The sequence below is a fragment of the Megalops cyprinoides genome, chromosome 7, assembly GCF_013368585.1.
Source record: "Megalops cyprinoides isolate fMegCyp1 chromosome 7, fMegCyp1.pri, whole genome shotgun sequence".
NCBI classification, from domain to species: domain Eukaryota; kingdom Metazoa; phylum Chordata; class Actinopteri; order Elopiformes; family Megalopidae; genus Megalops; species Megalops cyprinoides.
The window spans coordinates 10,956,180-10,982,976 of NC_050589.1; the positions used below are offsets into that span (position 1 = coordinate 10,956,180).

The following is a 26,797-nucleotide window of genomic DNA, read 5'->3' on the forward strand; positions in this document are numbered from 1 at the left end:
AGCAACCCTGGTGATTGGGCTGACAGAAATGAATTTTCACTAGAAGAGGGTCAAGCTCATAAAATATGCCATTTGAAAGCCACAGTATGGGTGCTGGAATCCTTCTATAACCTTATGTAGAATATTTAAATCAGATGTGAATGAGGCAAAAAAAATGAGGCTAAAGCTGTGTTCCTGTCAACAAAAAGACGAGCCAACTGTTTTTGAAAGAGCCTTCCTTAAATAAAACATCATTAAGCCAGCAGGAGAACCTCCCATTATCCATAGGCTAATATATACGAATCAGAAATATTTAAGACAACTCAACAATCAAAGCTTTTATCGCCCCCTGGAGGCAAACCTTCAAATAGCTTTTTTTCCAACCTGATGAATGAGGCCTCAAAGATGCCTTTGGATAATTGATTCTGATTTTATAAAAAATTTACATAGAATTCATAAACAAATTTACGATGTGGAAGAATAACATGTACAAGACATACCTCTAATCTATGGAATGACTAACTCAGGAGATTTATGGATTTTGAAAATGATTTGAATAATTGAATCTCCTCCATGTGTTTTTCTCTCTGTTGAATCTAAACTGGTGGGAGCAGAGGGACTCTCTTCAAATGCACACGCAGGGAGTTGTTCCATGTGCTGCACAACTGTGATTTGATGACTGGAGCTCCTGTAGGTTTCCCTGCTCTAAAATCAATGTTTGGTGTTGATAATCCTCAGGCATCGGCTGAGGACGTTGTGTGCCGAAAATACCATTAATATGTCTGCAGCATGTGTGCGAAGAAAACCACACTATATCTTGTTGAAAAATAATCAGGCCTAATGCCCTAACTCTTTGGCAGAATACCTTTGAAGTGATTATTTTGATGAAATGGTTATGTCTAATGTTGTAATGAAAATCATACATGCTTTGCTTTGGTACCCGTAGATTTCAGTAGAAATGAATTGCACTCTTGTTTAAGTTAAAATGGTGGTGCACAGATCTAAAGAATTTCAGAGACTATATGGTGTTCTTCTGCTGACCGCCTTTATGTGCCTAACTTTAAAGCTTGCACTGCATGAAAGTTAATTTGAGAGGAACTGTCAGCTAGAACCTCCGTTTTCAGTTAAGACAACAAGGTCCAAACTTGTGGTAGCAATTTCAAAAAGAAAAGCATATTTTAATATAAATGTGATAACACACTCAGATAAGCCTTAAGTTAAAAACAGGTGTGTGAGTGAAAAGCAAAAAATATAGATTTGGCGCCTAAACTAATTTCCAAAGTACAATGCTCTGTCAGCATTGAAATTATGAATTGTGATGTGTTGTCAAGTTATTTCAGAAGCATGTGAACCTCTTTTACTGTGGTGCGTGCGTTTATAGATAATTTTCCAATCTACAGGGAACAGCGAATTCTACGTGCAGCTATTAATATTTGAATAAAGACACAGATTATAGGCAGAATATGAGTGTCCTTTAAAAAGGAACCTCCTTTCAAGGACTAAGGTCCCATCAAATTAAACAAACCAACAAACACACAATATGTTCATTATTCAGACTGTGTTCACGAAAATATTTATATAAATTAGCATTTTACAAAATGAGCTGTTTTTTTTTGCTTCAAAGAAATTTTTTATCTTTGTTTATTATTTTTTAATGCAAGAGGTTAGAAAAAAATAGTGCAAAGCGCTGGGTTAGATGGTCGCTTCCGTGGTGCTGCAGGCGTGGGGAGCTCAGGTGTACTCGGCTTCCTACGGCCAGGTGCAGCACTTGCAGCTGTTGCTGAAGATGGTGCCCGGGTGGCACTTCTGTACCCAGGTCCTGCCATGCGCGCACTGGTAGAAGGAGTTGGAGTCTTCCTGGTTGGGGTAAAGGCCGTCGGGCTTGCCTGCGCAAAATCCGCTGCCAGGGGGCGCTGTGGAGGTGGTGGTGGTGGTGGTGCGTGTGGTGGGCCTGGCGGTGGTTGTTACCCCGGGTGGGAGGGTGGGTTGTGGGGGCAGAGGTGGAAGTTCTGGCAAAAAAAAAAATTCAATGTGGTTGTTTAGAGACCAATTTAGTCACTAAAGCATGAAGTTGAATTTTTTTCCACTCTTCTGCAACATCTCAGCATTCTCTTCCTGTTACATTGTTACTCCTCCCTGGTAGTCTCGAGCATTCTTCCAAGTTTATGACAGTTATGATTGGTTAACAGAAACAGGACTGATCTGATGCTCTTACACACTTTGCTGTACACTCCTCACTTCCCCTACACATTCCCTCTGTAAGATGTACCAGACATGGCTGTCCCACAGACCAATCATTACATCACATTATTAAATAGCATTATTGCCATTTACAGATGCGCTTATCCAGATTGAGTTACATAGATTACAGTTTTACACGTTACCCATTTATACAGTTGGATATTTACTGAGGCAATTGTGGGTTGAGTACCTTCCCCAAGGACATAGTCGTAGTGCCCCAGCAAGGAATTGAACCTGCAGCCTTTTGGTAAAGAGCCCTGCTCCTCACCACTACACCATACTGCCATCCCTATTTTATTAGTATTATAATTTTTTTTTGCAGATGCTCTTATCCAGAGCAACTTACATAGGTTACCACTTATATAAGTTATCCGTTTATGAAGATGCAGGAAAAAAATGAAGTAAACGACTGGAGCTCCTGGTCAGAATTCTTACCGATCTCCAGCAGCTTGCGCAGGTGACTCATCAGAGGGTGCTTCCCCTGCCCGCAGAACTGCCCGGCGAAATCGTCCAGGTCCAGCGCCCACACAAAGGCCCCTCCGAACTTTTTGTCCTTCAGGTAGCGCACCTGAGGGAGGAGTGAGGGAGAGGGGAGGAGGGGACAGAAATAGAAGGAGAGTGAAACGAGGGTGGACCAGTATGCCCCAACAGGGCTGCTCTTTGTTTTACGTGATTTTGAGGTGTGCTGAAAGTACATTAGAGGGGAATATTGCACATGATGTTCCTCCGGTGGGCCTATTGTTAGATTAGATACATAATGGAGAGATGATGAGCATTATGCCAAAGGGAATAGATTACACAGCAGGGATCTTCACCCACAGCGGGAAAAAGGTGCTATTATTGCCAGTTATGTTTTTGTTACTATTTACATAAAATATGATTGCTCATAGGAGACCTCCCAAAGAATCCTAATGTATTTTAAGCTCACATCCAATTATCCCTGTTTGGAGGTCTGTGTTAAATCACTTTCAGGCAGACTTCATTTTATAGTATGATACTTGGTGAGTCAAGCTTAACAGAGTCTTAACAGGGTCTGTCTCTGCTGATCATCTGAGCCTGTTTGCCTGGGTGTGGGGTGGTAGCTGGGGACAGTTTCTGACCCAGAAGAGATCTTACCTTGGTCTCAAAACTCTCCTGCGTGTCAAAGCCCACCCACTCGTTGCCCTTGGTGGCATACGGAACTTTCTGGTCTGGGATCCACTGCAGGGTCGTGCCTTGCAGGAAGGTGCAGATCTAAAAAAAGGCAGAACTCGTCAGTGATTCAAATCCATCTCACTTCCTGTTTCATATCATTATCTGCCTAATAGACTGCCCAGAGCGACATGTATACAGTATCATGCACTGCCATTTATAGGCCATAGATAAAAATAATTCAGGTGTTAAGAATTCATGTTCAAGGATTAGGGTGGGGGCAGTGCAACATGCAAGTCATGCAATGCCATAATTATGTAATATACATGTATATTTATATGCAGATAAGTATTTTACAGAAATAATTCAGGCGTTAAGAACTCCTGCTCAAGGCTGCAACAGTAGTGCCCCACCTGGGAATAAAACCTGCAACCTTTGGGTCATAAATCCAGCTGGTTTGTGCTGTGCCACTCTGCTACTTCCTCACCTCGTAGTAGGACCAGAAGCCGGCCTCCCTGGTGTAGGGTCCGGCGGAGGCGGGGCCGCTGGCGGGGGCTCCCACGCTGCTGTCGCCGGACGTGAGGCGGAACGTGCGGCCGTATGTGGCGAAGCCCATCCTCAGCTTCTCCACCGGGGTGCCCTGGTCCCTCCAGTACGTCATGGCAAAGTCCTGAGCGAGAGAGAGTGAGAGAGAGAGAGAGAGAGAGAGAGAGAGAGAGAGAGCGAGAGAGAGAGGAAGAGAGGAGGGGGGAGGGGGGGAATGAGAGAGAGAGGAGGGGAGAGGGAGGGAAAGAGAAAGAGAGAGAGGGAGACAGAGAGAGAGAATGAGATTGTGAGACAGGGGGAGAGAGAGCAGGAGAAAGAACACAAAGGATTGATAAAGACAGAAAGGAAGAGCGAGAGACAGCGGGAGGGAGAGAGATGGGGAGAAAGGCAGAGAGAGACAGAGAGAGGGAGAAGGAAGAGAGAGGGAGAAAGTGGAAAAGGGTGAGAGACATGGAGGACAGATAGACACAGATAGAAAGAGAGACAGAGGGAGAGAGGGAGATGGAATACAGAGGCGAGAAAAAGCAAAAAGGGAGAGAGAGGTAAAATATGCATCCTTAACAATTGAGGACAATGCATGCTTAACCCTAAACTGTGAAAACATCACATATACAATATAGACTACAGATATGCACAAAACAACAAGAAAATGGGGGATGGTTGATAGAGATAACCTTTATCATGCCTTTGTTGGTGTTATTGCTGCTTTGGTCAGCAGATATTCTGCACAGCATAGCATATGCATATAGTAGTTTATGTAAAGCCTGTGCTGTGAAACAGAATGCACTGTTTTTGTGCTGCAGCTTAAGTCTCTAGCTGCGCTGTACTGTGCTGTGCAGTGATGCTCTTTACCGTGTTGAAGTAGATGAGGTCTCCCTTGTCCTGAGAGCCTCGGTACAGGGGGCTGTTGTGTCCGGTGAAGCTCTCCCAAGTTCCGTGGAAGTCATAGGTCATGACGTTAATAAAGTCCAGGTACCTGTGATGCAGGGATCAAGCGTCCTCAGTTTAACAGTGATGCAGAAGACATCAGCATTCAGCATTACTCTGACCCATTTACCCCCGAGATGATATTTTATTTTATCTTTAGCTAGACGTTCATCCTTTCAGCCCCAACAAATTCGCCAAGCAGAATACAAAAAAATCTAAGTGTGTGTGTCATGGTGTGTGATCCCTTGCTATTTCTGAGTTTCAGGACTGGCAAGCTCAATCTAATCTGTGTTGACATTCGTATTACTTATATATGCACAATATTTATAGATATGTAAGTATAGTGAAGGTTCAACTTTTTGAATTAACACTGGAGTGGTTATTCCATGTCTAAATTCATATCACTGAAAAAATGTTGAAGTCTTTAGATTTCAGTGAAGAATAAACCTTTTTTTCTCTTCACAGTTTGTTTATGCCAGAGTGGTCAAGCTTTAAATGTAATATTCTGTTGCTGGCATTTATATAATTAACAGCACTGCTAAGATAAAGCCTTGGAAATGAAATAAGTAGCCCTCCAGGGTCACAGGGACAAAGTCACTCACGCCTTCTGTTGCCTGCTGAAAGCTCACCTCTAACCCTGTGTACCTGTGTTTTATCTGTACCTTCATTGAAACTACACTGTTACACTGTCACTCTGAACACATTTCTGTAGTCTGACCTTTGGTGGGTGTGGATAGTTCAGCGGCTGCATGAATAGGGGTTACATTGTTGTTTTTTATTATACGGTATAATTATTAAGTGTGGGGTAATTCCACGCTGTCATCTGTACTTTGCCCTTTGGACTGTTCTCGGCAATTGTTTTTAATAGTGCTGTTTAAGATGACCCTGAATAGGGGTATCTGATGGATAGATAGAAAGAGTCTGAGGCAGGACTCATTGCCATGTTTGTCCTGCTTGGCTGCGAACCCTGACATAGTCCTGTTTTTCAAATGTGGTTCTGGACTCACTTATGTATTTCAGCGATTTCATAGCCAGCATCAATGGTTCCTTTCCCAGCTGCTACTGCAGCTGTGAGCATCAGTCTGGGACGCCCAGTCTCTCTGCCCTCAGCCTCATAGGCCTCCAGAAGCTCCTGCAATTCCAGAGACAAACACAAGGGGTCAGCGTACACTGCTCAGTCAGAGAGCACTAGCATCTCAGACTCACTAAAGGCTCTCTGTCGCCTGTCTTACCTTGCACAGCACTGTAAACCTCTGCTTGTCCTCTGGGGGGCTCCCTCGAGCGCCAGGGTACTCCCAGTCTAGGTCCAGGCCATCAAAGCCATGGGTCCTCAGGAATTTGATGGAGGACTGGATGAACTTCTGTCGGTTGGCTGCTGAGGACACCATGATGGTGAACCTGCAGAGTTTTTGGAGGCGATTGTCAGTCAGTCATCATAACTTTACTTGTTATCAAGTGTCTCCTCTCTCCCTCTCAAATGATGTACAATTTATTGACTCAAAGCCAGTCTCCATTGTCCTGATCATAAAGGTTTGTGTGCTGTATTGGACATTCTTGACTCAGCAGGTTTTAACTGTATGCTTTTGGGGAATGGCTAATCGGTGCCTGCTCACAGAGGCTCACAAACAAGCAAAGAAGGAGGTCAGAGGGTAACTCACTGAGCTGTGCCGAAGTTCCAGCCCCCAACGGCCAGCAGGGTTTTCAGATGGGGGTTTCTGTGCAGGAGCAGAGAACAGAGGGCAATGAGCAATCAATAGCAGACCTGGGCTTCAGTGGCCATCATTCACACCTCAAATGCCTGCGGTTTGTTCACCTTTAGGAGAACATAGTAACAAGAAGAACAATAACAACAAAAACAGTGACACTTATAACAGTTATAACAATAATATAATATAATATAATATAATATAATATAATATAATGTAATGTAATGTAATGTAATATAATGTAATATAATGTAATATAATATAATATAATAATAATTTCCTATAGAAGTTATTAGAACAACTAACATAAAAAATTATACTACTATAGTATAAGTTATTAACTTTCTTAATCCATGAACACACACTTACATGCTACATAGCATAGCATGTATGTACATCATTAGCTGGGCCAATGTAAGTTTCTCAAAGTAACTCCTTTTCCCAACACATTTTTTTTGCATCACTGGAGATTTGCATTAAAGTAACCCTTTTTCCTGACACAAGACATTGTCAGGCATGTGACAGGCATGTATACTGTGTGACCTACAGTATACATGAAAACGGTACATATCATATGATGAGTTGGAATGGATGCTTGAAGCCTGCAGTGTCCTTGTTGCATAGTTTTGCAGCTGCACTGCCAGCTTTGTTTTCTATTTATAGATGTTGTTCTGTTCCAAAGTCATTATGTCCCAAAACATTACACAGTGTGAGAGATGCCCCTGTGCAGTGCAGAGGCACACGCGTGCCCAACGTACTTGGTCTTCAGGCCGTTGAAGGACTTGTAGAGGACCTCGTCGTTCCACTCGTAGGTGACGAGCTCGTTGGCGTAGTTGATGATGGAGAAGGCGTAGATCAGGTGAGTGCACAGGGCTGGGTCCACACTGTCAGGGGTGTACTTCCCAGTCCCAGGTCTGTACTGGGACCAGTTGGTGAAGTAGCACACCATGTCCATTGCAGAGCCTGGAATAGCATAGGACATGGGGTTACACAAGGTAAAATGAATCACAGATCAATCGCAAAATGAAGGACTGAATAAAAGCTGAATAACTCACCCAGCTGGCTAAGCACCAGGCACAGGCCTGTGGGAGGAATACACAGTAAATGAATAATAATCATCAACAATCATATACGTTGCCCATTTGAGGTGGTTTTTTTTTTTCATAAATGGTACAAACACGCTGCTGGAGACATACCTGCAAGTAGCGTGAGCTTGGTCATGGTGCAGTCACGGTCACTGTTCCAAAGAGGCCGGGAACTCTTCCTTTTGTGCCTGTGAGAAGGAGGAAGTGTTGACTCAGACTAACCTGACTGTGATGTCACCACCCACACATTCTGTGATCTATTAACCGATGGCTGCATCTCAATCTCTTTTTCCCCAAATCCGCAGCCACTCCAGCGACATTGTTTTGCCCTGTTTGATGTGAGTGTGGGTGTTGGGTGCTCACGAGCAGTGAGTGTACCCAGCTATAACAAGCTACAGTCATGGAAATGGTGCATTCAATGCTAATCACAGGACAAGTCTTTACAAATAACTTCCTCATTCTCCACCCCAATGCTCATTACAACTGCCAACCAAACAGACATGCTCACATGCAGTAACAGGCTGCTAGTGGCTGGGATGTGCCCTGGGGACACTACGTCAGATACAGTTACAGTGCAAGACACAAACCAATGCAGCAATCAGATCCAAGCTCATTCATCCATCCCATAATCCTGATATAGGATTCATGTGCAAACCCTGAGTGTCTCCTTTTCTGCAGAAAGGCCTGTTAGAGTCAAGCTCTGGAGTCTGTCTGAGGCACACTTCATCCTATACCACCCAATGCCCTCGATACTGTCAGTCACTCACCCAAAAGCAGAAAACCAACAAAACCAGCACTTCAACAATTCCTTTACTCACTGACACCCATTGTTCTAGAAGGCTTTTTTTTCTTTCCCTTTGAAGGAGCTCCACTTTTGCAACATAAATTATGCAATTTGCATCCATGCCATGAATAGGACTTACACAGGACCTGCTGCCTACACCCGTGTGTTGAAAGATGACAATTTCATCCTCACCAAACCAAGAAAGGCAAAGTGTGATAGCTCATGTCTTACCCTGGGTCTTCCGCTTCTGGGACAGTCAACGGGCACCCTGTTGCTTATTTATATAGTGGCTGGCTCAAAACCCAAGATCAGCATGTACAAAGTTAAATAAAAAGTCTGATAACCACTATTGCAGCTTGATTAGATAACACAAACAATAAATTATGGCATCAGATTTGTTGAAGCCATTGTTTATTGAGGACACATCAGGTCAGATAAGCCAACCAGGTTGGGGGGAGGGAAATAGAATTGTGTGGTCCTGTTTGGAAACCATCCAATATAACTAGAGAAAAAGGCTCTTTCATTCTTTATGTGGGTGACATTGAGAGGCACATCAAATATTCTGCCTTTTAAGAAGCTGATCATTTCACTTCTTGTTAGTACCTCTAGACTGTGAGTGTTCACACATATTCAAGTTATTAATTTAAACATAACTTAAATATCAATTCAATCAAAATACTAAAATTCTGTTTAAACATCAGAATGTCCTATCATATTCAATTAAATACCAAAATGCATCACAGCATTTAGTAAAATATCAGAGTGTATTACAGACATACATGTGTGATGTGCAATAGTGCAATGTCTGTAACTAATAATGGGCAACAACATTAAACCATTGCTAAAGCTGAATAGTGGCATTTTATTTGTATTCAGCTTCAGACTATGCCATATGCTTGAAAGCATCAAAATATTGAAAAAAATGGGGCACAGGTGGTATATATTCACAAATGTAAGTGATATTGCTGACAGGAAGCAAGCTGCTTTGGACAAACTCACACAAATGAACAGGCCACTGTCTGTGTGCAGGTAGCTGGTCTGATGCTGTTGCTGTGTGTAATTTCAAAACAGAAAATATATGTTTTATATTTGCTGATCGCTTCCTAAAGCCTTCTGCTTCCAGAACAGGTGATCCCAAAAACAAACCGTTTTTGCTGTAGATTTGACTGTGAACTGGTTCACAATATGGGGATCCATCTTTGCACAGATACCCAATGAGTCAATACTGGAATAAGCCATGGCTATGGTTATGTTTAGAGAGATAGTCTAATTTAATTTAGTTCTGTATTTAGTTTAGTGAAGCAATTACCCCTTTAACGACAGTGATCAACAGACGAGATAAACAATTGATTGAGTAAACCTTGGCTAACATACATAAGCCCAGTGTGACCTGTGAAAGGTGTGGCCACCTCAGGGAACTGCAGGTAAGAAAGGAGTTGTGTCACCAACTGCAAATATGAGTAGAGATACCATGTAAACCATACCTGCAAACCACACTGACATGTATCAGCTAATCAGAAGACTGATTTTCTCAGCAGAAAAAAAACATTATGGCTGGTTCACACATACAGTATATTCTGTGTAGTTTTTTGTCCCTGTGTGCTCAGGCATGAGTGAACTGCACTGACTCAGGGTACTGAATTCATGGGGGGGGGCCACTCGTCACCAGCTTTGATTGGCATGTAGGGGACCTGTGACCTGAGGTGGTCCAAACACACGCAACGTCCGAGGAGCTGGTAAACAGGGCTGTTGTAATCAGCATATTACTTTGGCATGTTATCAGCTTCCCTCTTCCACTTCCCTCTGCTAACACCCCAAATTAAGGAACCTGTTTGATGACGGCAAACTGTTAACACAGCTCCCTAAGTAGCTTATTGCAGTATGAGAGTGGTGGAGTTGAGATTTTGTCTCGTGTTCCAAACCTCACAGCCTCAAGGCAAAAACACCTTGATCGGGTAATGACATCACCATCAAGCTAAAGCCTCCAGTGCTCTACATTTGGCTTTATGTCCCCGATGTCTCAGGAACTAATCATGTAATCATGTTCTGCTCTCAGTTAAAACAGAATGAAGGTTAATGGTAAAATGTGGTTAGTGATTGTGGTCACTGTCTCAGAGCTGCAAATGCAGGTAATGCATGAAGTCAGCAAAAGGATAATAATAATGACAATAATGATAATAGCAATAATAATAGCAATAATAATAATAATAATAATAATAATAATAATAATAATAAACGTTGTAATAATAAGTTAACTTTATTTAATTTAACTTTAATCGTGCATTGTCCTGCTGTATATTGCAATGGCTTAATTGAAAGTCTGAATGGTGTAAGAAAAATGCAAAACCTGCTTCAGTGTTCTTGGATGGTCACCTAATAGAGACAAAGGGAATTGATTGGCATACCTTGATGTTAACAATGACCATTTGCCTTCCATACCACACCCTTTGTTCCAGAGGTGTGATATCTCTGTCCTTTCCTATGAGCAGGATGAAGGAGGAGACTTTGTGGAGCCTCAAAAACCTTACAAATGTAAATGTCCATTTGTTTCTCTGCCACCCAATCAGGGACAGGAACCTGCATTTTATTTCCACATTTTATTTCAGGTTTTGGGTATAAAGGCTTGTACCCAAACAACATCACTTTGTGATTGATCTGCCTTGCTTTTACCCGGTATGTTTCATACTGTAATTCAACACTAGTTTTACTTTGTTATTAAATTGCTATTAAGCTAAACTTTGGAACTACGAGCCTTACTTCACAAGAAGGAAAAATCACTACAAATGGCCTTGTGATTGTGATCTTGATCATGCCACTGACCCTGAAATGCTTCATTGACTCACCCATCTGTATAAATTTGATAATGTGTGTGAAAAAGATGAGCAAGATTTGTACATCACCCTGGATAAGGGTGGAGTTGAGTAACATGGTGAGGTAGGAGATTAGTTTGGCTTTGAACTTATTGTCTCAGGTTATCTCAAGGTATGAATACCTGGCAACTAATTTGGAATGTGGTATCTTTGACATTGAGTGCCTGAAAGATGATTATTTTTATATGCCTCTAGGATCATGGAAAGTGTCTTTGGGGGAGATAAGAGCTTTAGATTGGAGCCATAAACTGGGATATTTGTCTTGTCTTCCTAATGATCTCACTGATAAAACCAAGCACTGTATCCCGTTTTCTTACAGAGGTGCTTTGTGTTAATCTTCAGATGCTTGTTTCCTTAGCATAGTGTAAACACCACTTACTAAACACTATGTGTACGGTTTGTTCATGTATATTCATATTCATGTTCAAGCATATTTCAATAATAAATGTATAATACCCACGGTGTATTTGTAAAGATACTGCTGTGTAATCTGCTGAACTGTGGACATGCTGGCAATTTATTCCACTGGCTGAACTCATCACAGGTAAACAGATGTTCCATTTCTCTAGTTTATGGAGTTCGTTTTTATATTTTATATTTGATGTTGCTTCAGTTATACTGTGTTTGTAAGAGGGTGACTCTGAGCTTAGATTTTGTTTTCAGATCTCAGAAGCGACCTCATAAATTAAGAGTAAAAGCTGTATTAAAGATGGAATTTGGCATCATAGAGACCTTTCACTTCAGCATAATCAGTTCCATGGTGCATGTTAATGGCTGTATGCCTGATGCATGTGCCAGGTCTATATGGAATTGTACAGTATCATGAAGAGTTATGTTAGGGATTCAAAAAAGACAGAATAGGTACAAGAACAATAATCTCTCAGGTGTTCTGGGCTTCAGAGCCTTATTACAGTATGTGAAACTGAGGGGGCAGTTTCACCCGTACTAGGTTCAGGCTACTTTGCTATCACAGTGGGGTGTCGGTCAGGACACAGGAGTCAGGTTCCGGGTTCAGGTGTTTATTGGGGATTTTGAACGGATGGATACAAGGGTTTGTGGTGCATGGGTGTGTGTGGTTCCCTGCAAAGAGTAAGCAGGGAGAATGATCATTATTGTTGGGTCCATTGAATGTAAAAATATACATACAGGCATTGAGGCATACAGACTTAAACTGCAGGAATGGCGATGAAAACATTTATACATTAAGGACACACTATCTTAATTAACATGCACACCCCTCCCTCTCTACAGGCAATTATATTACAACCAGTTGAAGTTAGGCATACTACTTACTTAGGCACAGACGCACACAACAACAGCACACTGTTTGGTCCCCAAAGGCTTGGTCTCCCCCGTTCTTCACCTCCCAAATATAGTTCCGGTACTGAGGTGGGGGAGGTCACTGCCACCTTTATCTTGTCCCGTATCCCCGGCCCTATTGAGGCCCTGATTGGTGGCCAAAGGATACGGGCAGGTCCGAGGGCAAATGGTGACCTGGGGGCCGTCCTTGGGGGTGCGCCTGTGACTCGAGTTACCGGTGGGGGTCCTGCTGATAAGGGGAGCAGCAGGACCGGTTTGGCCAGGTTTCAACTGAGTCGTAAACAAGTGCCTATGAGAGGTGGGGGTGGTGCGCAAACAAAGACAAAGACAAGGACAGAGACAGAAACATGTGGCCCTTTTCTACAGCCGCCCCCAAATTTCTTGTGGAAATTTGCTCCATACAGAGGGCCACATCATACTTTCGAAGGGTGCTCGGTTGTGTCATCAGGTATGGCTGGGAGCACAACCAGCTGAGCAACTGGGCGGGTGTAGGTCCGGTCCTCGACCTGTACCTTTGCAGTCCGAACCAATCCGTCTCTGCCAGCTCCACCGGCGACAACACGGCCTCTCACACGGTGGAGGGTAGGCCATGTTGGTGGAGTTGGAGGTTTGCAGGCGAGCAGGGGGGAGGTCCGTCTCCTTCGGGACCACAGGCTTAGCTCGCCGTCGCTTCCATTTCACGCTGCTCTGTTGGTGCCGTCGACTGGACCCCCTTCCTCGCAGAGTCCAGGACTTACGTACCAGGCTGAAGCCACTCGACCTGGGCGACAGGGTTGTCAGGTGGCTGCTGAAGGGCACTGGCTTGCCTGCTTCCAAACCAGTGGGCTCTTCCTGAAAGCTGCCTCGTTGAGCTCTCTTGAGGAACTGGGCCTCTGCCGTTGGGTGCTTGGTGGCTGAGGGCTCACTGGCCTGATCAGCCGCCCCGTAAAGGGACGGTGCAGTCCCTTCCGGTAGCTCTTGGGAGCCACTGACTGGGCTGCCTTCTAGGAGGGAGGGGCTTGTGTTCCTTGCCACTAGCCCACAGAAGCTGGGTTCCTGCCGCTTTGCAGCATCCTCCACTTCTGCTCCACTTGGTCTCGCGGGTCCCTTATTTGCTCCTTGGTGGGGGAACGCAGCATGCTGGCCTCGTTGGCTGGGTTCAGCCAACCCCAACCGGGGCTTGCCATGTGTACTGTCCTCTCTGGGTTTGCTGACTGAGGTCAGCAGACATTTGGGGGGAGAGGTGCGGCGTTGAAGGCGCTGTGCCGGCCCTTGGAGTGTCCAGCCCAACCGGGTCTTGATTGCTGCTGGGCCCCCTGGTGGGCCCAGACGTACTGGCTCGATTGGGGTGATCAGGCGGGTGTAATCCGCCCCGATCAGCAGGAGTGGGCGCACCTGGTTGAGGGACTGTAGCGGGAGGCCTCTGAGGTGTGCATACCTCTTCTGCAGCTTTGCCACTGGATAGGAGTGCTCTGACAAGGCCAGGTGGTCAGCGGTGAATGCATTTCGTATCCAGTACGTCCTCTTCGGTCCGGACGCAGGGGAGATCTTGAATGACACGGCCGCCCCGTGGAGGATATTGACCTCCTGCCGTATGGTGCGAAGGGCCAGATCTTCGGCTTTGCCCTGCAGGTGGAGCTGTTTGGCTGCGGCTGGGAGGAGGATTGTCCGCTCAGAACCATCGTCCAGTACCGCGTAGGTCTCTGTGGACCAGCCCTTGTGATGCAGGGAGACTGGGATAACTTTGAGCATCACAGGGTTGTGGCCACTCGGCCGGTCCAGGTACAGAGTCTGGACGGCTGGGCGTGTCCTCTCCCCGGACCTCTCATTCACATCGTGCAGTACCTGCAGGTGCTTGCCGTTGCAGGTACTGCAGGGCCGCTTCAGGGTGCACTGCGCAGCCTGATGAGCGCGAGCACACCGCCAGCACCTCTGGTTCTCTTTGATCCAGGCCACCTTCTCGTCCCTGGAGAACCGCTGGAAGGCGGTGCACTGGCTGAGGTAGTGCTCGGCGTTGTCGCAGTAGGGGCAGTATGCGTCTTTCCTCCCCCTGAGGTTCCCAGCAGGTGGCGCTGCTGGGGATGACTTCGGGGCTGCGGTGCTGGTGGCCTGGTTGGTTCCGTGCAGGATGTTGGCCCTCCGCCTGGTGGGCTCTGGTGCAGGCCACTGCTCCTTCTGTCCAGCGGGGGGGCGCTCTCTCCTTGGCTGGCAGCGGGCCTCTAGCTGGAGCCAGGTTGCAAAGTCCAGCAGGGTGTACATCATGGACTCGGGCCTGAGTCGGCTGATGTACCTTTTGAACCTGCTGAACTGCTCAGAGGGGAGCTTCTCCAGGAGGCGCTCCACGTGCGAGCCGCAGGCTAGCTCAGCTTGGCCCTGCCCCCCCATAGTCTGAAGGAGTCCCACCAGGGCGTGGATGCGGAGGGCGAAGTCGTCGAAGGCCTGCCCATCCCCTGGCCGGATTGGAGGTAAGGCCATGATAGCCTTAATCTCCCGGGATGCCAGCTGGCGTGGTTGCCCGTATCGGTCATCCAACGCCTTCACTGCTCTCGTGAAGGGGTTTGGGGCCTTGGAGAAGGCGAGTGCCAGCCGCCGGGCCTGGTCAACCTTCAGGTGGTCCAGGAGGATGTGGTACTTGTACTGCTCGGTCTCTTCTGGATCGAGTAGGTTGTCAAGGGCCATCCGGAGCATGGTGTACTCGGTCTCATCCTCCTTGGTCAGGTCCGGGAAGGTCGGACCTTCTACCCTCCTGTAGGACCGTCTTCGCACAGCAGGGGGCGCTGTTCCTGCTGTCTGTGGTGGAGACGTCGTCACTGCTCCAGGGTGCTGCGTTGGCCAGTGGCAGGGCAGGGTGGCAACCGGTTGTGGGTAGGGCGTCAGGTATGAGGGCACGCCCATTACTGGTCCCTGCGGCAGATACTGAGTGGGCTGCAGGAGGACTGGGTTCTGGTCTGCCGTTACAGCCTGCATGGCCGGGGGAAAACTCGGCTGAGGCTGAGACAGGCTGCAGGGCAGCTGAGGGAGCTGGCCCTGTGGGTGCTCCCCCTGGTGGGTTGGGTGCACCTGCAGTGGCAGCAGGGAATGCTGCTGTGGAGGGGCTGGTTGCCGTGGCAACACTTGGCTGGGCGTGGCACTGTCTGTCAGGGTGCCCTCCTGCCCCGGTGGCAGGTGGTACAGGGCACTGGAGATGGACGCCGAGGAGCGGCTGACTGGCGGCGGCGTCGGGGGCGATGATGACAGCTGCATCCGATGGAGGTGATCTGTCAGCTCCTGGACAAGGGCTGGGTGTGTTCCTGACTGCACCGGCTGGGTGCGGGCCGTCTGGGGTGATGGCTGCCTTGAGCTCCGGCGTGAGGACCTGGCGCTGAAGGGAGTGGAGGTGGCAGAGCGCTGCAGCATGCGCTCCATGAGCTCGCTCTGTCGCCTCACGGTGTCCACGAGCTGCTGCACCAGTTTGTCTTGACTGTGTGGGGCTGTGGGTGATTGACCCTGCCGGACTGGGGAACTCCTCTCTGGCGTCCTGAGGGGGGTCATCTCAGCCTGTCCCTCCTGCTCACTGGCGTGGACGTCCGCAGGTCTGTGGGTGCTTTTCCCCACATACTGGACCTCGTAGCTCTCGTGGTGGACCGGGCGACGGGTCTCACGGCGAGAGCGGCTTGCGGATGGAGGAGCTGAACCCGGTGTGCCTGACATTTCCACTGCAACAGCACCAATCCGGCTCGAAGGACCACTGAAACTGAGGGGGCAGTTTCACCCGTACTAGGTTCAGGCTACTTTGCTATCACAGTGGGGTGTCGGTCAGGACACAGGAGTCAGGTTCCGGGTTCAGGTGTTTATTGGGGATTTTGAACGGATGGATACAAGGGTTTGTGGTGCATGGGTGTGTGTGGTTCCCTGCAAAGAGTAAGCAGGGAGAATGATCATTATTGTTGGGTCCATTGAATGTAAAAATATACATACAGGCATTGAGGCATACAGACTTAAACTGCAGGAATGGCGATGAAAACATTTATACATTAAGGACACACTATCTTAATTAACATGCACACCCCTCCCTCTCTACAGGCAATTATATTACAACCAGTTTAAGTTAGGCATACTACTTACTTAGGCACAGACGCACACAACAACAGCACACTGTTTGGTCCCCAAAGGCTTGGTCTCCCCCGTTCTTCACCTCCCAAATATAGTTCCGGTACTGAGGTGGGGGAGGTCACTGCCACCTTTATCTTGTCCCGTATCCCCGGCCCTATTGAGGCCCTGATTGGTGGCCAAAGGATACGGGCAGGTCCGAGGGCAAATGGTGACCTGGGGGCCGTCCTTGGGGGTGCGCCTGTGACTCGAGTTACCGGTGGGGGTCCTGCTGATAAGGGGAGCAGCAGGACCGGTTTGGCCAGGTTTCAACTGAGTCGTAAACAAGTGCCTATGAGAGGTGGGGGTGGTGCGCAAACAAAGACAAAGACAAGGACAGAGACAGAAACATGTGGCCCTTTTCTACAGTATGTGTCATGCCATCAGTTGTACCCAACAGAATTTGGAGCAGTCAGGTGAATGGTACAGGAATACTCCTCTTAATTTGAGTGATGAAGATTAATAAGAAATGATAAAAAATGTCACTCAACAATTTTATGAAATCATGCAATATTGAATGAATAATTTTCTTCAGGATCAATAGGCCCAAGCGTGGTAAATATCGACAGCAATAACAAATCAGCACACATTATTTTGACATATTTGTTTTATTTATTATGCACGTATTCATTTTTTTTTTATTATTTACAGCTCTGGACTTAGCAGCAGTGTGTTGCATTCACAAACAAACAGAGACAGAGACAAAACAAACACATATACAGCAGGGAGTCGGTCCAAAAGTGCCCACACTCTCCGCCTTGTGCTTCATAAATACGCATAATTAGGGTCCCACCCTTCATACTGTAAAGTTGAGGTATTATGCAAGAAAGAGTTTATCTAAGTCAACCAGTCTCTTGCAAGTTCTGCCACTGAAAAAAAAAGATGGTGTGGCGGTGTTCTCGCGTTCACCACCAGGGGGTGCTGTTTTGGTTCTCTCTCACTTCCAGTCACAGCACTTGCACTCGTTGTTGAAGACCAGGCCTGGGTGGCACTTCTGGACATACGTGTGACCCTTAAAGCACTGGTAGAAGGCATTCTCGTCATGGTCGGCCGCGTACAGCCCGTCATGCTTGTTGGCACAGAACCCACTGCCAGGGATGGGGGCGGCGGTCGTGGTGGTGCTAGTGGAGGAGGTGGTGGTTGTCGTGGCGACTGTGGTTGTCACGGATCCCGCTGGGGGCTTGGTTGTGGGAGGCAGAGGAGGCAATTCTGCCAGAAAAAAAAATTTCACAAAATTCATGACCGGGTAGATTCTACATCACATCTCTTTGCGGAAGTCATGACCACATTTCAAAATTTAAGTCTTGTTTTACACCAGCTTCTCTTTCCACCTTTGCAATTTCAACACAAACACGCCCAGTATTTCTTTGTGCAAGTGCCATGAGGGAGAGAGAGAAAGGGAGTGAGGGACAGAGAGAGGGAGAGAGAGCGAGAAACACACAAACACTATTGCAACACACTGATGGCATCCACTGACATTTCACAATGCTAGTCAGGCAAAACATCAGGAGGTGAAAACAAGGTCCTTCCATTGTTAGCTGCAAGACAGTAAGCCACAATATTGTGAAAATTTCTTGCAGGAAACACAGATTTCAGGAAATACAGCCTGAATTCAGCACTTGGAGTGTGAATTCGGGCAGGCCGGTCACCCCCGTTAGCCTGATGCTCACCTATATTGAGCAGGGTGCGTAGATGGTTCATCAGAGGGTAGCGCTCTCCTCCGCAGAACTGCCCAGAGAAGTCATCCAGGTCCAGTGACCACACAAATGCACCTCCAAACTTGTTATCCTTCAGATAGCGAACCTGGGGGGGGTGAGGTAACAGGTAAAGTTATGTATTTACTATATGTGTGCACCTGCAGTGACTTGTTAGGGTGCCTATTTGTCACTGGAGATAGACACCTATTGTACAATGGAGAGGAGACCAGTCCCTACTGAATAATGATGTTTGTTAGAGGGGGGACTTAAATAGTGCCAATTTTGTCTAATGAGCCCTTGAGAATTGTGATGTTACCTGACACATCATGAGTCCAGAGGTTATAAACACTTAGAATGCTGCATTGTCATATCAAAGTATTTCCCCATAGGGAAGGCTTTGTTATTATTATTACTGTAGGCAATGAGTAGTAGTGACAGGTCAGAGGTACCTTTGTCTCGTAGCTTTCATTATTGTCAAATCCCACCCACTCGTTGCCTTTGCTGGCAAAGGGAACCTTCTGTTCGGGAATCCACTGAACTGAGGCACCTTGGAGGAAATTACAGATCTGAAAAAAATGATAACATATTTTTAATAAAGAAACATAAATACATGCTGTCTCAGAAGTGGGAAACATTAATCAGTAATCAGTGGAGAGGTGACAGTATGCAAAAATGTCACCCTAGGGTAATTGCATCTGCTGAGAAAATAGACATTTATGGTAAAAGGTATGTCATAGTGAGTGCAGGCCAGGCCAGTGGCTGTGGTTCCTGGTGTCCCACAGCAGGTGTTGGTGATGGTGGTGGCTGCGCCTCACCTCGTAGTAGGACCAGAAGCCAGCCTCGCGGGTGTAGGGGCCAGCAGAGGCTGGGCCGCTGGCTGGGGCTCCCACGCCCTTGTCCCCAGATACGGTGCGAAATGTGCGGCCGTATGTGGCGAACCCCATCATCAGCTTCTCCACCGGGGCGCCCTGATCCCTCCAGTACGTCATGGCAAAGTCCTGAGAGAGAGAGAGAGAGAGAGAGAGAGAGCAGAAGAAAGAATGCAAAGGGAGACAGGCAGAAAGAAAGAGTGAGACAGAGACAGAGAGAGAAACAAAGATGGGGGAGAGACAGACAGAGAGAGGGAGACAGCAGGAGAAAGAACACAAAGGTAGACAGACAGGAAGAAAGAATGAGAGCGACAGACAGAATTGGAGAGGGAGAAAAGGAAACAAGGAATTTAAGGATTATTTATATATTTAATATTCATTTATTTGGCAGATGCTCTGACGTGGTTAGCATTGCAAGAGTAGATATCAGAAAGAGAACAGAATTACAGTGCATAAATGTTCATCTAAAAAATGGTAACTTAACATTAAAAACGCTGTACCTAAAACTAGTGTCCTATTTTAACTATATTACTCTAAGCAACACTCCCTTACCATACTAGAGTGAACAAGGAATCTAATGATCTATAAAATCAACATGTCATAGTGTTTACATGCTTGCATGGTGCTAAACAGCTTTCCATTAGAGCAATATTAACTTGTATCACGCTGCCATACTAATGCTGAAGCACAGGATTAGCAATGAAGCATTGCAAGTTATTGCTTAATCTGGGAGACAAGTCGAAACAGGAAAGTGTCGGATCTGGAGAGCAGACAACGGCTTTTGGGGGTCTGGGAATTTCCCTAAGAAGTACCAGGTGCCAAAAATAGATATTTCAATGGAAACGGCAGGTTCTTGCCTGAGAGATCAGGTATGTCACTCACTATGTTGAAGTAGATGTGCTCTCCGTCGTCAAAGGAGCTGCCGTACAGGGGGCTGTTATGTCCCGTAAGGCTGTCCCACGCACCATGAAAGTCGTAAGTCATAATGTTGATGAAGTCCAGGTGTCTGCAGTGAAACCACAGGTAGATGATCTGAGTTAGAGGTCACAGACATGGTGGCAAACGGGGTCACAAATGCTCTTTTTTTTTCTTTCAGATGTGTGTTATGGAACAGGAAGCAGGTGATGTGCTGCTCAGTGTCGGTGTCTGGACTTACTGTGCGACTTCAGCGATTTCGTAGCCCCCGTCGATGTTCCCCCTACCAGCCGCCACTGCGGCGGTGAGCATTAGCCTGGGACGGCCTGTCTCGCGCCCCTCCGCCTCGAACGCCTCCATCAGCTCCTGCGGCCAGAGAACAAATGCACATGTACAGGTGAGGGGCGGTGTGACACACAAGCAGAAAGGTGGCTGTCTTGCATAGTGAAGCAGGCTGCAGTTAACCTACCTTACACAGCACTGTAAACCTCTGCTTGTCCTCTGGGGGGCTCCCTCGAGCACCAGGGTACTCCCAGTCCAGGTCCAGGCCATCAAACTCATGTGTCCTGAGGAACCTGATGGAGGACTGGATGAACTTCTGCCGGTTGGCTGCCGAGGACACCATGATGGTGAACCTGGGGCAAGAGACAGAGCGAATCAGAAGAAAACCTTTGAATGAACATGTTAGTTTGAGTGGTTAAGAGGTTTGCAGGAGTGAATTGTGGTTATGGTGCTGTGAATTGTAGGTATGTTGCTGTGAATTGTGGGTATTGTGCTGGGAATCATGGGTAATGTGCTGTGAATCGTGGATATTGCACTGTAAATCGTGGGTAATGTGCTGTGAATTGTGGGTGTGAATGGGTATTGTTGTTGAGTCCTTGGTACCGGTGCTTAACCTGAATTACTTCAACAAATAGCCAGCGGTATAAATGGGTAATATGTAAGCCGTGAGCTCAGAATAAGGAGCAAATGAATAACGCAAATGATCACTCACTGTTATTACATTATTTCCAAGAAGAGTATCATTTTTTTAATAACTCCTCTAGCAGAGATGATGTCATGAGGGCAGGAAGATTATGACCCCACTTTATCATCTGAATTACAGCCTTTGAGGACATTGCAAAAAAACCCCCAACACACTATCTCTCCATGTTATGTAATGATCGCTGCACTTTTTCATGGTGATAGTGCTGGTAGTACTCACTGGCTTGTCCCAAAGTTCCATCCACCAACAGCCAACAATGTCTGTAACTGAGGGTTCCTGTGGAAGACAAACAGGTGGCCGGATAAACATCATTTGCTAATTTGAGGCAATAGAGTGTGTACCCTGTGTTAAAGCATGTTAAAATATAGCCTATTTGAATAGTTGCTGTGAATTGATACATTTACATTTACATTTATTTATTTAGCAATTGATATTGTTCATGGTTGTACTTACATGGACACACAACCAGTGAAGTCGCTTTGAAAGATGTACTGTAAGTCTCAAGTGTGTTGTTGGTCTTAAAGTCTTTGATTTTGTAACCATGATAACAATTTGTGGTCTTGGACTTTTCTATCATAGCTATGTTTTGCCTTAAAGTTGATGTGGACCAACAGTGACAAGCTTAAAGGAACCAGGTGCAGTTAGCAGTAAATATTGAGTGTTGACTTTCTGAAGTCTGCTTGCTGAGAGAAGAGTGGGAGTTGACGTATTTAATTTGAGAGCTTTTGTGTGGCCTCATGCATGCTTAGTTTCATGGAAAAAACTTTAAGATAAATTTAGCTGTGCAGGTAAATACATGTGAAAGCCAAATGGGAAGATGGCCCTAAGTGTTTTTACTGGTAATTACAGTGTCATGTCACATACTCCAGGATGGGTGGAGCTATCATTGGGCAATACTAATCAAAAGACTGCTCTGCCCAAACAAAAAATGCTCTGATTAGTTCAGCCTAGAGACAGTGACACGCTGTGGCTCTTTCCATTCTGGGTTTCACAAAGTTTCACTCTCCCAACACTGACTTTTAGGCAGAACTCACCTGTCTTTCAGGCCGTTGAAGGACTTGTAGAGGGTCTCGTCGTTCCACTCGTAGGTGACGAGCTCGTTGTTGTAGTTAATGATGGAGAAGGCGTAGATCAGGTGCGTGCACAGGAATGGGTCTACATTGGTGGGAAGGTATCTTCCAGTCCCGGGTCTGTACTGGGACCAGTTGGTGAAGTAACACACCATCTTGGTGGATGAGACTACAAAATATGGTACAGGAGTCGAGGATCAGTAACCATTCACATTGATCTACCCAAAATGGGTTACAACAAATTTAAAAGCTTACTTAACCAAAGCATCTATTCCAATATTTATTTTATATTTTATTTCATATATATTTATTCATTACATATATATTATATTTCATTTATATTTATGACTCACATAACATAGACAGTCATTCAAATATTACCTAATAATATCTAATAATAATAATGATATCTAAAATCTGTTTGGTGCTGTGCACATTCCCTCACCTAATAAGTTAAAAAGATAATAAAATCAGATGAACAGACATACTTTATGGACTACCAGGCATAGGTACAATTAACTACACTAAAGCAATTCGGTCTTTGTCCTTGAATATTAGTGATTAAGTTTATTTTTCAAATATTACTTTTTTGTTTTTACAGCAGTTCAGCAGTCACTGATGTTAATGAAAAGTATTACATAATATGTTATTATACATAAACAAAGGGAATACTTGCTTCAGCTCATTATCAATATTAAGGACAACATCTCCAGTGGTTGGATTGAAAACCTCCCTAATTTCTGGTTTGTTTGCAGTTGGGACATTTTCAGTAGAAGTGGGATGTAAGACTGCAAAAAAGATGGTACTCACCCACGTTAAGGCACATCAACAGGCCTAAACCTGAAAGAAAAACAAGAAGAAAGTGCTTAGTGTTACCTATCTGCAGATATGTTATTATTATAATATTATTATTATCCACTGACGTTCTCCGTTCAAGAGAAACTGAGATTTGAGCCTGCTGACCTCGGTGGCATGCTATCACCTAATTTGGAGATACCCTCCGGTGTCGAACAGAAATTGGAGTGTGAAAATAAATAATGTATGTAGATGTTTTCAAACAGGCCAGATGAAAAAAAGCAGTGAAAGGCCATTACTAATCTTTTTTTTTTCTGCTGCTGGGGGGAGAGGGAGGAGTGGGGGTCCATTGACCCTTCCTGTTGATTTCTATTTCTGGTCTAAGTCTGTTGTTACCATGGAAACTTCTGTGACAAGGGGTCTTACCTGCGAAGATTGTCAGTCTGGCCATGACTGCCTTGCAGCACCTCTTTCGGAATTATCAAGGGGGCCTTGGAAAAATCAAGGACATCAATTAATGCATTTAAATTTCTCTGATGCCTAGCCTCAACAGACTCACAGACGTGAATGATGACAGCATTTTAGAAAGAGAGGAATCACTGTTCATGCATTTTAATGTTAAAATATCAACATCATCATCATCATAAAGTATTCAAATTACCTATGGCCTGGATTAACCTAGCTGTTAAAGTGAACATTATGCGTTCCCAGACTTCCAAAGTTCATGCCTCAAAATTCGTAACATAACAAGCACAACTTCATATGGTACGAATTTATCAAATAGTTTTTTTGTGCACTGCCCACACAGCTCATTTTTAAAGTGAAGATTTTGAATCAAAGCTTCCACTATCACCAGATGTGCTGCAAATGTGTACAGCAGGGATTTATTATCCCTGATAAATACAGTAATAAAACAATGGTAACAATGATTATGATATTTTCCAGCAATAAAAAATTGAAGCAAGACTCACCTGGTTCTCCCAGAGTCTTCGGTGGGATGCACAGAGGTTGCACGGTTCCTGGTGATTTATACAGGTCCAATACAGCCCCGATAAGAGGGTTCAAAGGTCACAGACCGAATGGAGGGAGGGAAAACTCCCAGCTATGGAAGTCGGTGCCAATCATCAATGCTGCGGGCTGTTTCACATTAGCCTACAAATGTGTAGGTGCATTAGAGATAGAATTATCTTCAGGGTTATGTAAAAGACAGGAATGCTGGGTTATGATAATGGGCAGAGGTTCCTGGGGGGGTAGCAGTCACATTCCTTTAGCGATTAGCAATATCCTGCTGGTGGGTCATTCAAAATCCATGCCCCTCTTTGACACAAATGTGGTAAATTTCCTTCAGGGTTAATATTTCGTATTCCTTACATTTAGACACTTGGACTTTTCCAAATACATGCTATAAAAATTCCCGCCATATGTGTGAAAATTCTACCCACTTGGAGCCCCTCTCAGAAACTGTTCGGACCTTTACCTTCAAGGCAGACTGTGTCTTAAGGTGAAAATAAACCTTCTTGCCGGCCCTGATCTAAAATTTTTCATGAGCTTTAAATTTAAATGAAGTGTAAAATTGTAAATGTCACTTCATTTGAAACTGTATTCTTACAGCCTATATACTTAAAATATAAACCATACCTAAAAGACATGACCCATAACCCATTGTAAGGGCCCACGCAGTGGCTCTATGACAGGATTGCTTCAGGGAAAGGGCTTGGTTGAACCTTTATAAACCATAGTGCAACTGATGGAGTAAAATCGATGGAGTATGAATAAGTAAGTCTTCCAAAAATATTGTAAAGCACCATAAACACACTTGTATCAGGTATGCTTGTGAGCTGAGGTGGGCACAGGTGTGAGGCCTTATTTCTGATGGGCCGCTTGGTATTCTTCACCTGTGCCCTCCTTCTGGCAGCTCTCATGCCATGCTCCACGTGCGTCTCGCCATGGCAACCTCTTATCTCACATAAGAGCCTCTGCCAAATAAATGAATAAATACATAACTAATAAATGCCTCTGCTATGGTTTGTGCTTGGTACAATGCTGACAGTCCAAATGTGTAACTACTGCAAGCCATTACTGTTATTTAGCAGCATTTAACTTACATAGATTACAATTTTCATGTTATCCATTAGCTGGATATTTACTGAGGCAATTTTGGGCTGAGTACCTTTCCCATGAGTACAGCAGCAGTGACCCAGCGGGGAATCGAAACAACAACCTTTCAGTTGTCAGCCCTGCTTCTTATCACTATACTACACTGGTACCACTTCACCTAGTTCACTGTCAGATTTCAGTATAACTCCAGTTCCTTAAGGTGGCCAACCAAACATTTTCGCTGGGGTTCATTTTCAAATACTAATTTGGACAAAATTTCAAGAAAACAATCAAAGTGCAAGTAAACCTCTTATTAGGTTTACATGAAAATTGACAAATATTTTCAAATATTTTTCAGGTTTTTTGGACAAATCTCCCAATTTCTACAGAACAAATTCCAAAACAGAACAAAAAAATTTTTCATTGTCTGTACTGGATGCTGACAGTATGTCAGGTGCATGAGAGCTCTGCTTTGAACACAAAGTCTTCCAGAAACTGACAAATACATCCTAAAGCTCATCTGACCAAATCAATAATTTAATTTTGAATATAATTTAATTATGAAGCAGTGATCTTTCAGAGGCTGGGTGCTTGGGTAGACATGTATTAAAGGATGTGGACCTGTTTGTGGTTAATGTCTGTTTCTGTAATGTCCATGATCACACAAGCAATATGCAACTGTGCAGAAAATGGCCATGCTTATTACTGTAAATGACTTTTTCGGCCTAAGGCAAGGGAGAACTTATTATCTGGTGTCATTTCCCTAATTTCCCCTAATCAAAAGATACAATAAATTAGTAAATGAGTGTATGGTGTTGCAGAAGTTGTGGTGAACACAAACACATTAGGTACTAAAAGTATGCAAAATACATTGTTCTCTGTCACACATGCATAAGCAGACACACATATATGCACAGATATATATCCACACATTCATGTTCAAGCATACCTCTGCTTTATGCAATATTAAAACTATGGATTCTGAGAGTTCGACTTGTTGTTGTGAAAACATTTTTTAAAAAGCTGACAAACGTCAAAGCCCCGGGACAGAGGCTTCCCTGGAAACAAACATTATGTAAGATCGGAAAGCTTGCATAACTAAAGGACTATAAATCTCTGTTCCCTTGCGTTCCTAAAATGATAAGATTTCACACTTTGCAAACTAGGATGGACTGTTTTCACTTTGATAGCAAATGCAGTGGTATCCAGGACAGGGCTGGGGCTCCACAGATTGCACTAATTTTCTCGACCTTGAGAAGCTGGAAAATGGCACATTGAGATAAGCCTATTAAGAAAACAGACTGTCGCAGAAATCTCAGCACTCTGGAAAACCTGTAATTCTCTACATTCACGCTGGTCACGGTGTTTGAAACAAATGGTGGCGACTGTCTCTTACCGGAGCACAGTGATTTAATAAATTATTTATTCATTTATTTTGGCTTTTATTTTTAATTTTAACCCCATAGCAACAACATCCACCGGAAAAAGGCACAGGTGCTTGAGGTGTTCTTCTAACTCTGGTTTTGAATAGCTCCTCAGAGCCACTGACTGGATGGGAACATGAATCATCTTTATTTGGATGGCGTCTCTAAGGCCCTCAGACAGGAGTAAACAGAACTATCGTTCCGTTGTGTAACACCTCTCTGTGAGTAGTTTCCCCCCTCTTTACTCAT

The 26,797-nt window shown here is 45.0% G+C and overlaps 2 protein-coding genes across 2 annotated transcripts; both read right to left on the minus strand.

Annotated features, from left to right (window-relative positions):
• Positions 1 to 1,570: 1,570 nt before the first annotated feature.
• LOC118780301 (acidic mammalian chitinase-like) lies at positions 1,571 to 8,697 on the minus strand. Its single transcript, XM_036532733.1, has 12 exons — positions 8,631 to 8,697; positions 7,727 to 7,803; positions 7,586 to 7,612; positions 7,289 to 7,493; positions 6,483 to 6,539; positions 6,057 to 6,222; positions 5,832 to 5,956; positions 4,750 to 4,873; positions 3,839 to 4,021; positions 3,337 to 3,453; positions 2,656 to 2,788; positions 1,571 to 1,988 (listed from the first exon to the last, which is right to left on the minus strand). Exons 2-12 carry the CDS (start codon positions 7,749 to 7,751, stop codon positions 1,729 to 1,731), a joined length of 1,422 nt encoding a protein of 473 aa, XP_036388626.1. The 5' UTR covers positions 7,752 to 7,803; positions 8,631 to 8,697; the 3' UTR covers positions 1,571 to 1,728.
• An 8,936-nt stretch (positions 8,698 to 17,633) lies between these two features.
• On the minus strand, positions 17,634 to 23,478 carry LOC118780308 (acidic mammalian chitinase-like). Its single transcript, XM_036532741.1, has 11 exons — positions 23,454 to 23,478; positions 23,043 to 23,072; positions 22,197 to 22,401; positions 21,382 to 21,438; positions 20,647 to 20,812; positions 20,419 to 20,543; positions 20,145 to 20,268; positions 19,209 to 19,391; positions 18,843 to 18,959; positions 18,367 to 18,499; positions 17,634 to 17,905 (listed from the first exon to the last, which is right to left on the minus strand). The coding sequence occupies exons 1-11, from the start codon at positions 23,476 to 23,478 to the stop codon at positions 17,634 to 17,636; spliced, it is 1,437 nt and encodes a 478-aa protein (XP_036388634.1).
• Between the last annotated feature and the right edge of the window lie 3,319 nt (positions 23,479 to 26,797).

What these genes read in the sequence shown, in the direction of transcription:
- LOC118780301 (XM_036532733.1), bottom strand. Translation starts at nt 7,751, where the DNA reads ATGACCAAGCTCACGCTACTTGCAG. An exon ending in GCTTCTGGTCCTACTACGAG is followed by an intron (nt 3,454 to 3,838) that starts GTGAGGAAGTAG and finishes GCCTTTTTTTAG; the next exon opens with ATCTGCACCTTCCTGCAAGG. An exon ending in AGGAGAGTTTTGAGACCAAG is followed by an intron (nt 2,789 to 3,336) that starts GTAAGATCTCTT and finishes CTCCTCCCTCAG; the next exon opens with GTGCGCTACCTGAAGGACAA.
- LOC118780308 (XM_036532741.1), bottom strand. Translation starts at nt 23,478, where the DNA reads ATGGCCAGACTGACAATCTTCGCAG. An exon ending in GGTTTACAGTGCTGTGTAAG is followed by an intron (nt 20,544 to 20,646) that starts GTAGGTTAACTG and finishes CTCTGGCCGCAG; the next exon opens with GAGCTGATGGAGGCGTTCGA. An exon ending in ATGAAAGCTACGAGACAAAG is followed by an intron (nt 18,500 to 18,842) that starts GTACCTCTGACC and finishes CACCCCCCCCAG; the next exon opens with GTTCGCTATCTGAAGGATAA.